At 39.1% G+C, this 12,028-nt stretch overlaps 1 protein-coding gene across 1 annotated transcript in view; it reads left to right on the plus strand.

The window, feature by feature from the left end:
• Positions 1-12,028, plus strand: part of CFAP20DC (CFAP20 domain containing) — a 184,364-nt gene that overhangs the window by 78,323 nt on the left and 94,013 nt on the right. Inside the window, exons 8-9 of the mRNA XM_063122092.1 lie at positions 3,175-3,314; positions 3,831-4,011. Coding sequence (XP_062978162.1) covers positions 3,175-3,314; positions 3,831-4,011 — 321 coding nt within the window. The remainder of the gene's footprint in view (positions 1-3,174; positions 3,315-3,830; positions 4,012-12,028) is intronic.

The raw sequence follows: 12,028 nt of genomic DNA on the forward strand, positions 1-12,028 counted from the left end.
AGTACTTGGGTACATACTTGTGTATGCATTCAAAAGTACACAATCTTTTCCCACTGATTGAAGTGTGTTTGTGCGCACTTTAAAAAAGTTACTCATTTAAATTCATATTTTTCTAATGTCTACATTTTCCCCCATGAAAAGCATCAGAAGCTTGGAAATGAATGGACATTGACCGCAGATTGTATTCACATTTGGGTGTTGTGAACAGGGTAAATTCTGGTTATGAAATTAGAATCAATTAAAAGTCATCATTGGATGGAAGAACGTATGGGGATGTTTTTCCTTTCATTGTTAAGCTGCATATTATTTACCTGCAATTTTTCTTTCTTCTTTTTTATCGATAACTATTTATTACACTTCTTTTAAAAAGATGAGCGGAGACTAGATTAAATTCAAAGTTCAATATCCATTGCCATTTCTTTTAAGGGCCAGTATTTTACAGTTTACTCAGTCAGTACTGCGTTTGATACATATTCAGGAAGCTATCCAATAGTTTATCTGATAGTTTCTCTTTTTACAATTAAATATACAATTATGATTTATTTTCTACCTGTTATGTGGAAATTGTTAACAGCCAAGCATATTAGTATGGGTTCTAAACCTCTGGGTACCATGTTTCCACAGAGTGGTCTTAGAAGTTCTTTGGGGAGGTCCCTTTGGTATGAGCCTCCTTAAAACCTAGGTACATTTTATAATAGTTTGAATATCCATTTGTTTATCTGTATGAAATTTACCCCAGTTTAGCACTGTAAAAAGTGTTTTCCTGTCTCCTAGACTATTTTACAGTTAACCCGTTTGCACTTAGTTCTTAAAAGATATAATGGGCTGGATCCAGACCTTCAGTGCAGTCCTGTGATCCTTGGAATGGTGTTACAGGCTTATGGGATATGTCAGATCTCCATCTTGAAGGACGGAGAAAGAGGTCTGTCCTTGGAGGAAGAGATCCAACCTCAGATACCCCCTCCCAGTCCCCGTGGCAACATTCAAACCCTTTACCTCTCTGACATCAGAGAGGGAGAGTTATCAGGGGGAGGTCCTGGCCACACACCCAAACCAGCCAGTAATCTACAGCACCCCTGGAGTTGGCATAGATTAATACAAAGGAAAGTCAAAGGAAAAAAAAGTCCAACCAAGGTGGGGTGTGTGGGGAGAAGGAGCAAAATACCACTCCTTCCCCACTTTTGCCTGATGACTTGAGTCCAGCAGACCTTTGGATATCTTTGAGGCTCCAGCATCAGATCTCTCCATGATAAACGTTAGAATTCCCCTGCCCATTGTATTTACAGTAACTCATTGAAATCGATGGAACTTGTTTGTCATTGATTTGAATGGATTTATTATAACCTTGACTAAGTCTAGATCTGATTCGTTCAGGATTGAGAGGGTCCAATACTAACTAAAGCATTACCATTCCTTTGCCTCTACGGAGAACCCAGCAAAATGTGGCAGTTAAAATGGAACCTTGAGTCAGTTTCAGAGCCTTTCATACAACATAAACAGTAGAAACCTGCAATTGTTGTCACTCAATTTAAAAAGTTTAACTAGTTGTAAAGATAGATAGATATAGATAAATATATAGCATTGAAGGATCATCTTCAATGTTCGCTTATTTTTTGTGTTTATAATTTAATTGTTTGATTATTTTTTGTAAACTTCCTGAGGAATATCATTATAGAACAGAAATATTTGTGAGAGATAATAAATGCCATGTATACTAGTAGTGTTCTCAGTTCTCTGGGTGCCAGTCCTTACTTCCCTAAAATCTATCCAGGCACAAGAGAGGGAATTATCAGCAGGCTGGGGAGGCATAACAAATCTTTAGGGAAATCAAACCCTAAGAAACGGGGAAACCAAAACTGTCCAGTGTGAACTGAGTATGTTCATTGACCACGAAATGCTAACTGACCGTAGGAGGGACAGGAAGGGATTAGAAGATCAGGTGGGAGGAATGGAATGGAGTATCATACAGGAGGGCATGGCTGGCTGACTGGAACAATGAACAAGAGCACTCCACGCTGCAACACTACTCCAATAAATAAAATACAAGCACAAGACAAAAGGTACTGAAATACACAGGGAGCAATTCTCATTAGAATATGACAAGTACATCTTAAACAAAAAAAATCTAAAACCTTATTTAGCTGAGACTAACTAACATGGAAAATAAGGAATGGTATTTGGATGTTAATGCAATTAAGCTGCAACTTTAACATCTGTAGAAACAGCGGGATGGATGTCCAACTGTGAAATCAAGGCAGTTATCTGGGTTGTAAGGTTTATTACCAAAGGTTTATGGGATTGAGGGAAATTGTGGCAGTGTAGAGCCAGGCTGAGCATACTTCAAGTTTATGGGTTCTATTTTGTTTTGTACTTTAACCCCAAGATCCGCCAACTGATGTCAAGTGCAAAATAGGGAGAGGGAAGAAACATTTAATTAAGAAACATTGCCTTTTTTGTGCCAGAACTGCATTTTAGCAGGCTAGTTTAGGGAGCAAGGTAGCCTTATTTTTGTTACTACTGTTAAATATTTGGGAATCAAAAACATTTATTTATTTATTTATTTATTGCATTTACCGTATTTCTTCGATTCTAAGACACACTTTTTCCCCATATAAACATCTCTAAAAACAGGGTGTGTCTTAGAATCGCGGGTGCATTTATTATTTCTTAGAATCAAAGCTTTTTTCTGTTGGTGGTACTGAAATTAGTGTGCGTCTTACAATCGAAGAAATACAATATATACCGCCCATAGCCAAAGCTCTCTGGGCAGTTTACAAAAGTTAAAAACAGTAAACATTAAAAACAAATATACAAAGTTTAAAAACGTAAAAAGCATAAAACAGTATCTTTATAAAAACAGCTATTCTGGGGTCTGTTAAAACAAACTCAGCTCATGTTGTTAAATGCTGTTAAATGCTTGGGAGTCTACTTTGACAGTCTACTGCAAATAGAACTACTAGGCGATCTTGATCTACCTCCTGCCTGCACCTGTTAATTAATGCACACTAAAATTCCACAAATTTATTTTGCCATTATAAGAACAATATCTAGGCAGGATTCTTAATTTGAGTTTTTGCTTTTCCTATGATTTCTCTGGTGAAATTATATGACCCACTGCTTATAACTCAGTTTGTTTACAATACCAGGCTTTAAATAGTCTATCTTGTTCTTTAGTAGACCATCTAATGAACAGAGGATCAGCCACTACTCGAAACAACAAAAATCAAGATGTATCCCACATTGCATTTGGATCTAAGGTCCTTGGACCACCTCCACCTTTAGGTCGAAGATTCAGCACAAGAGCATCTGAGGAGGTAGGAATTACTCACACTTGTGTCAGAACATATCTGGAGCCATTAATAAGAAAACAAGGCTAAGATATATGATAGTGGGTGCTGGTGATCATGAGTGAGGCAAAGGAATCTATGGGTGTTTCCAGACAAGGCTTTTATCTTGCTTTCACCTGCAAGTGATGGGAGGTACAAATGACAACATCTTCTGCTTGTAATCCTCTCATGTTTTCCCACCACTTCTTTTGTCTTTTTTCTTATTGCCAAAAATCTGTTAAGGAAAAAAGACAGACGAAGTGCATAATTGCTTACACTGGGAGCCCTCCTCATGAAAGCAACCTTATATCTTGTTTAGACTATATTTTCCCATTAGGGATCATTATGCCAAGTTTGGCCGCTTTATTCATCTCCCAATTCTGAAAAATCTGAGCTTGAAATCCACATTGCTGTATGCTTTACTATTTTTTCTTAGCACTTCTAATTTTGAATTTATTTAATTGTGAGGGTTCTATCTTTTAAGACTTCTTTTTTCGCTTGAAGGTAACAAAATCTGCAAGCATCAAAACTAACAGATCATGCCAAATGCCAACTTTGGAAAAAACAAAGGAGCCAGTTCAAGACACTGGCAGGTCCAAACAATCCCCCTCACCACTTGATACGTCTTTAGATCCAGGAAACAAAGAAAATATCCATCACATGAGTCGGACGTCACTGGACAAGGGTAGGTGCTAACACAATGGCTAGAAAGGCTCATAATGAAGCATTAACTGAACTGCCTATTTATAACAGCATCTTGTGGGTGCTAGAAGCTTTTGTGTATTTCTCATGTTTAACATAAGTCTATTGCTTTATGATGATTGTCCTGTCAAAGCTAATTATTGAAGATATTTGTTGAAACACTAACAGTTCCTTCCCAGCTCATCATTTCTCCTTGATCAAACGTGCACCTTGCAGCTGTGTTATCCTAGTAACAGCATAATAATTTTCTAATACAACTTTTCTCAGCGTTGCTCATGTTGATCTATGCTAGCTAGCTACATGAGAATAATAGACATTCTGATATGAACACATTTTGTCCAACAAAAGATGTGAACATGATGGGTTGGATCCAGACTTGGACTCAGCAGCTGGCTCTGGAGAAAAGGAATAGGTAGCGATTTTCTCTGATTCACCCTTCAGCTCCCAACACCAACACCACTGTTTTGGAGGGTTGAGGCTGCAGAAGAAAGGAGGATTCCAAGAAAATCATCTCCCCATCCCCTTTCTCCAACAGGAAACCTGCACTAGATCCCAGTTCCCTCCTCAAACATTCCCTTCATGAAATTGCACTTTGGATCCAAAGCTATGAATGGTGTGTTCCCATCTGTGGTTAACCTATGTGTCACTTCTCCTTATCCATTTTCTACACCATGCATAATTTTGTACATCTCAGTCATGTCTCTCCTTACGCACCTGTTTTTTAGCTAAACAATGCCAGATGCTCTAGTAATCTTTCATCATAAGGGAGTTGATCCAATCCTTTGATGATTTTGATTTCCTCCTTTTCCAACTCTACAATCTCCTTTTTTAGGTGTAGTAACCGGAACTGTACACAGTATTCAAAATGTGGTCACACCATATATTTGTATGAGGCCAGCATGATATTGGCAGTTTTATTTCGTTTTCTAATTATGCCCAATATGGACTGGGTCGACATTTTCATTTAGCATTCCACCACTAGCAGTCAGTCACCAGCTCTTGGTCAGTTACCAGAGATACATGAAGTTGAGATTATTTTGCACCAACATGCATTACTTTACACTTGCTATATATTGAACTGCATTTGCCATTTTAATGCCCGTTCCCCCAGTTTAGGGAGATCCCATTGGAACCCTTCGCAACCTCTTTTTGTTTTGAGCAGCCTAAATAATTTTGTGTCATCAGATCGTAAGTTAAAAGTACTGATCTCTGTACTGTTTACATCCTTGCATTGTGAGAATTGACCATTTATTTCTTAACTCTCCTATTCCTATGTTATCAAGTATTCAGTTGCAAAAACCATTCTACAGCTTCTATATAATTGGTAGCACTTGACACATTAATTTCAATAAATATTTATGCAGTGGCTGTGTGAACCTCTTCTCAGATTGCTACATTTATGTTACATCAAGAAAGTGGAAATGCTATAAGATGATGATGTCATCACTGTACATAACACCTTACAGAGTTCCATAGGCAACTAATACAAATTCTGCTCCCAATGAACTTACAATAGACAGTGAGGAAAGAATAGACAAAGGAAGGTGGGATGAACACATGCCTTTACATATACTTAAAGCTTGGTTACATTTGGGAATGGAGCATATAATGATAAGCCAAAGGCCAGATAGAAAAAGTGATATTTGAGGAGCAATTTGATGGAAAACAAAGAAATTCCAATACATTTGTTCAGGAAGATAGTTCATGCACAGAGGGCAGCAAGGAAGAATGTGTGGAGTTGTTTAAGGAAGCAGGAGACGTTTGGTCAGCTAAGAGTTGGTAAAGGACAGGGATGCAAAAAACAATGATGAATAGAACCCATGGATAGATTTAAAAGCAAAAAAATAAAAAAGTCCCAAAGAGGGACATCACATGATCTGAGTCAGGATAGAGATGGATGATTTTGGCAACTCAAAGTACTGAGGTATGAGACAGGAAGACTAGACCAGTAGTTCAAATAAGAGTTGGACCAGACTTTTAGCAGAGGGACAGAGAGGAACAGGCAGATTTTTGCAATGCTCTACAGGGAGAAGTAGCACAACTTGGTATTTGAATGAATGTGAGAAGCAGAGAGAAGAATCAAAGATGAAGGCAGAGTTGTGTGCCCGATCAAGAGGGTGTATGGTGATGTTCTCATTGGAAATGGAAAGGGATGAAGGAGAGGAAGATTTGGGAGGAAAGATAAGTAGTTCATTTTAGAGCATGTTGAGTTTGAGATGGCAATGTGGAATCCAAGGGGAAATATCGGACAGGCAGATTGAGACGTGGGACCGCGGAGATACACCTGAGGGCATATTCTATTATTGTTTTATTATTGCAGTGCTCCTGTTAGGCTGAGAGATGGTGACTGGCCCAAAGTGACCCAGTGAATTGCATAGGTTGAACCAAGAAAGTCCCCACACTAAATATAGCATTCTTATCAGTTATAAGGCATTGCCTCTTAAAAGTCTCTTATCTACCAGGAATAAATTTCTAAGATCTTGTTCACACTTGCATGCCTATCAAATTATGCTCAGCCCTGGGCAGGTTTACATGTGCATATACATCACTTGATATATCTTCAATGACTACCATGGATTTAATAACAGGCAGATGGTTGTGTGAACTGTTTCTTCTAAAAAAGCAGTACATTGAAGGTGAATGATGTGAACAAAGTGAAAGTAATAACTGTGATGACTGAATTCTAAATGCAAATCACCATTGGATGAACATGCATGTATGAATGAGCCTTGTCTTTTAAAACTGTTTTGCAAATTCAGAAGCAAATCTCATGGATTTGGTGCATATTCTTTCCATGTTTGCTTAAGGTTGCACCCTGAAATTTAATTTGTGTTTTTAAACTATCTCTGCTAGGCAACCACACCCTCCTCCCCCAGTAGTGGTTACAAAAGAGTATATTCAAAAAGTGATGGCCAAAATGTCATGAGATAGTAGTCACTGGTATGGCACAAATTTTATGTTCTTTAACATCTCTGCTTTTCCAAAGTAAGAGAATAAATCTCTGTGTTTCAAAGGATTCTAAAGCAATTCACATAAAATATAAATGTCTGCACTGCAGGGATTATGGAAATCAAACACCCTGCAACGGAATTTGCTTCAGAGCATTGATAAAGATTTGCAGGATTAAACAAAGACTACCAGAGCAGTGCATATAAATAAAGAACTCCCATGCTTTCATGATTAAAGAGAAAGAACTAAAAATAAATTATTCTTGTAAGCCCTTATTAAATTTAAGCACCAAAAGAACCCAATCATCAAGAAGAGTGAAACTTTTTACTTGTCCTAGTTAGTTACTAATGTCTGCCTTTCATACTATTACATTCGATATCTCTATGGAGCAGGTTTCATTTAAAAAATAAAAAGCCAAAGTGGTTAGCTTGCTATGCAGTTTGTCTTCTGGACATCGAGACAGCTACTTAATGAACAATTGGTCTCCTGTACTTACCAATCAGACTTGTACCGCCTCATGGTTAGCTCCTCGGCAGTCTGGCGAGCATTAGAATGACCTAACTTGGGAAGCTTTCGAAACTCATCATATGGTAGGCAGGAATGAACAGAGAATGAGGGCAACAAAAAATTTGGGCATTGCTAGCAAACAGGCATTTCCTCCTCCCGTAAAACATAAAATTAATATTTCCAACTTTCTGCCAGCTTAACCTCTGCCCACAAAAGGAACTCCAAATGCAAATTTTAGAGTGCCTCGTAAAATTCATGGTAGTCCTCGAGAGCCAGGGATTGTGACAGTCTAGCCGCAAAGTTTTGTAAGCATAAATAGTGAATTCTAATTCCAATCTGATTAAAAGGTTACATCTTTCAGAGCATATGAAACTGATAAAAGGAACTTTTGGTCCTCCTGAGTTCAAGACTTATAAAATTATGAGACACCTTACTGTCATGAACCTAGTGATCAGTCCTATCTGATACTATGTGTACTTGTTTATATGTATATGACAATACACATTTATAACTGCATGGCATGTGTTGGAATCTTTAACCAAAAAGCATGGTGTGCCACGGTAGGAATTAAGCAGGTCGAGAAAAAAGGAATGAGACAACAAACCAAAATTTAGCGTTCTTGAATATGCAGTTTATTATAGAGATAGAAAGAATAAGTACTTGAGCAACATTTAGATGGAAGCGGAAAATATCTATTTAATCTACAGAAGAGAAAGGAGACAGGAGAAGGACTGGGTGAGAGAGCAAGAGAAGTCAGACGTATGAGGAGAAAGGAACTGAAGTGTTGATAATTCTTTGTCCAAGGCAGAATGGACAAAGTCAAAGAGGCAAGAGAGTACACGGAATTAGAGATTGGCCTACAAATATTACCCAACCCAGAGCAAAGGGGATTCAACAAGGTTCTTCCTCAGAGGTCTGTTGTGAACAAGAACTTAATGTTTTAGACCAGATCACTGGCAATGTGCAGGTTATGCCTTGCAAATTTCTGGTGGGCTACAGTTCCCTAACTCTTAGAAGACAAGATGCACTTTTTGTCTTCAAACATCCAGGGATTGGACAGGTGCTGACAAGTCTCAGATTCCCCTTTAGCCCCATATGCTACAGAACGTATTCCATGGAGAGTTCTACTCGAAACCCCACACACACATCTCGTTTTTGTTCAAACCCTCCAGGACAGTTCAAAAACAGAGTGTAGTGACCAAAAATAGGAAGTGGACCAGCATTCTTACTCTGGAGTGTACTCTGGAGTGTACTCCCAGGAAAAACTCTTTTAACTAAAAGGTATTCCTTCTTAAAGACTCAAGTTTTGGGATAGTTTTTTTCCCCAATACAAAAGAAAATGTGAGGTGTAGATGGTGTTTGCTGAGAAAAGGTGCTGAGTGTAAAAATAGGTCATCAGCATATTTTGGGTGTTGACTCCTAATATTAAGGGGTACTAATGGGTGACTAAGTGTCCATGATATTATTTTCCAATGAGTTTTTCAGTGTTTCCTGTATGGTACTCTGACAGCCCTCAAAGCTATACTTGAAGGGCATACTTGAAGCTTGATTGGATTGGAAACAGGTAGTGAGTAGGGCGTGCACACGTTCCAGAGGTTACCATGGTTGCTGATTAGAGCGTCGGAAGAAAGCATATACATGCTTGCAATCTGTTCTGCCCTATGTAAGTTTTGAGCCAGCCCCCCTTGCCAGTCAAAATGGAGACAAGGTGCTAAGGAGACACAATGATGAGGAAACACATTCTCTTGGCAACACACACTTGTGTCACAGCTTCCCTAATACTTTCACTCCAACATCTCCTTGCACTCACAGACAAAGTGGAAAGACAAGTAGATGCCCCAAGTCTCCAAACTACATCCTTAAGAACACACGCACACACACACACACTATGTAATCTGTGTGTTCAAGTCCCATGTCTTAGAAGCATATAACTCAAACTTGGAAGAAGAACTTCTATAGAACTGGCTTTTGATTCTCAAGGTTCTTTCCTTGGTAAAGCAGCCAGTGTTCCACAGTGGATAATATATGGTCACTGTGATGTTCAGCTGCCTTATATGTTGTAAGTGTAAATATTTACAAGATTATTGTTTATATTATGCATAAAGTTCCAGGAAGTAAGTAGGCCTCAAGGTACTTAAAATTTGTAAAGTGGGTTTGAATGCCTGAGTGCTGATTGGATGGTTGAGGGGGAGTGCTGATTGGCTGAGTAAGAGTGGGAGGAGCTGGCGAAATGTATCTATATATATAGTTAAGTAAAGGGTAGGATATGGGACAGTGTGGTTTAGGATTCTGTGAAGTGAAGGGTAGAAGTGGGGTAGAGGGGATGATTATATGAGAGAAGTGGATGATAGTACAGTCTGCCCCCACACTCAGGTCCTCTGGAGAGAACTTACTTCAGTCAGCCAAGACTAGGCTGACATCAGTTTCCCAGAGGACTTTTCTTCTGTCACCCCCAGATTGTGGAACGGCCTGCCGGAGGAGATTCATAATATTAACTCTCTCTGTGATTTTAAGGCAGCTTTGAAGACTAGCCTTTTCCAGCAGGCCTACCCAGATCAATGTAAAATCAAGAATTTTTAAGATGTGTTAATTCCTGTACTAATGTTGTTCCCCGTCTCGATCCAAAGGGAGAGGCGGGTAAGAAATAAATATAGTAGTAGTAGTAGTAGTAGTAGTACTATTCTAGAGTGGAACCTTGTAAGAAAGAACTGACAGAAACCATATGCATTTCAACTGAGGAAACCAATAAGTTTATGTACATGCACATGTTAAACAATTCAAATTACATTTAAGAACAACTGGTGTGGTCTGTGGAAGAGTTACTGAGGAGAGAACAATTAATGGTGGCAGCGGAATGGGAAACTGAGAGCTAGGTTGCTGGGCTGTGGGGCCTAAAGAATAAAGGCGAGACAGGAGCAGCAGCACTAGGCCAAAACCCTCACACACGTCAACAGCACAGGGGGGGTTGAAGTGGTCCTGGGTGCTAGTGGTGTGGATAATCCTGTCAGGTAGCTTGTGGGCGTCTCAGGTGAAGTTGAGATGACGCAAGGTGGCAGGACAACACAGTCACCACACAAGACTTGAGTTAATTCTTTGCAGTCTAATGTTAGAATCCTGAGAATCCCATATATACCCCTTGTTGTTTCAGAGATAAAGAGGGAAATGTGGCAGCAATAAATTCAGAGGAATTGGAAACAAAAAAAAGAAGTAAAAAAATTCTCTCTCTAAGAGAGAGGCATGTGAAGGAGATGTAGAATACTTATCTGTCTCAACCATGATTTTTTTTATCTTGGATTGACCCATAATCCAGAAATTATCCTTATCACTTTGTGTTAGGTCCTTTCCAATTTAGAATTGGAATTCTTTAGACTGCTGGCAGAGAGAATGCATAAACATATCTTCCCTAACAGGTGTGTAATACCATTACAAAAGGGAAATTGTTTGGGGGCAAAGGAAGAAATAAAATGAATGAATACTGTCTGTTGTTTGCCAGTCTTATTTATGCCATGTTGGAACCTTCATTAAAATGTTAGGTTGCAATTAGAAGCTCCTGCATAAATCTGACTCTGCAGAGAAACTAATTAGACATTAAGGTGATCATTCTTGTATTTATCTTGTTTGCTGCAATAGCATGATTACACAGTAATTTACATATTTTTTCCTAAGAAGATACACAAAATTATTCATTACAATTGATATGGAAACATTTGACTTTTATTTTCCAAAGGAAGAATTCTAGTCTACTTTGTGGTTGCAAGATAATAGATGCAGTTTGATCTAGAACACTCATCTCATTCACTTGTAAACAAGTAGTGATGGTTCACTGACTACTGGTCACATGACGTTGAACTTTGTAATAGGAATGAGATAGTCTTTGTTTATTATTTATTTATTTATTGGATTTATATCCTGACTTTTTTCCTCCAAGGAACCCAAAGCAGCTTACATAGTCCTCCTCTCCATTTTATCCTCACAACAACAGACTTGTGAGGTAGGTTGGGCTTTGAGTCTGTGACTGGCCTAAAGTCACCCAGTGGGTTTTCATGGCCAAGTGAGGACTAGAACCTGGATCTCCTGACTTCCAGCCCAACACTCTTTACCACTACATCACACTGGCTGTAGTCTTATACGATATCTTTTTCTTCAGCTTTGTACTACTGAATTAAGAAGCATATGTACTGTCCTCAAAGTATCTTATCTAAAAGGGAAAGAACAGAGTCCTCCACTTCCTAATCATTTGATGATGTTATTGCTAAACAGAAGTGTTCATGGTAGCATTGGGATAAAAATCCACCTGGGCCTGGGAGAGAAGTGGATGCCCCTGCGTCTGGCCATCGCAGACAGACCCAGTGCCAGGACAGCCCTGCACCCAACTGCTCTCAAGCCTTCAAGACCAATCAGGCAGTTTTGCACTTTGTTCTCCCCCACCCCCGCTGTGTTAATGGCGGCCGCCAATAACACAGCGGGGGGAAATCCGCAATTTCCCTACAACTGGCGAAATTGCATGTTTTCTCCTTCCGCTCTGGCATTAGGGGTCCCCAGCC

The sequence above is a fragment of the Elgaria multicarinata genome, chromosome 3, assembly GCF_023053635.1.
Source record: "Elgaria multicarinata webbii isolate HBS135686 ecotype San Diego chromosome 3, rElgMul1.1.pri, whole genome shotgun sequence".
Taxonomy (NCBI): domain Eukaryota; kingdom Metazoa; phylum Chordata; class Lepidosauria; order Squamata; family Anguidae; genus Elgaria; species Elgaria multicarinata.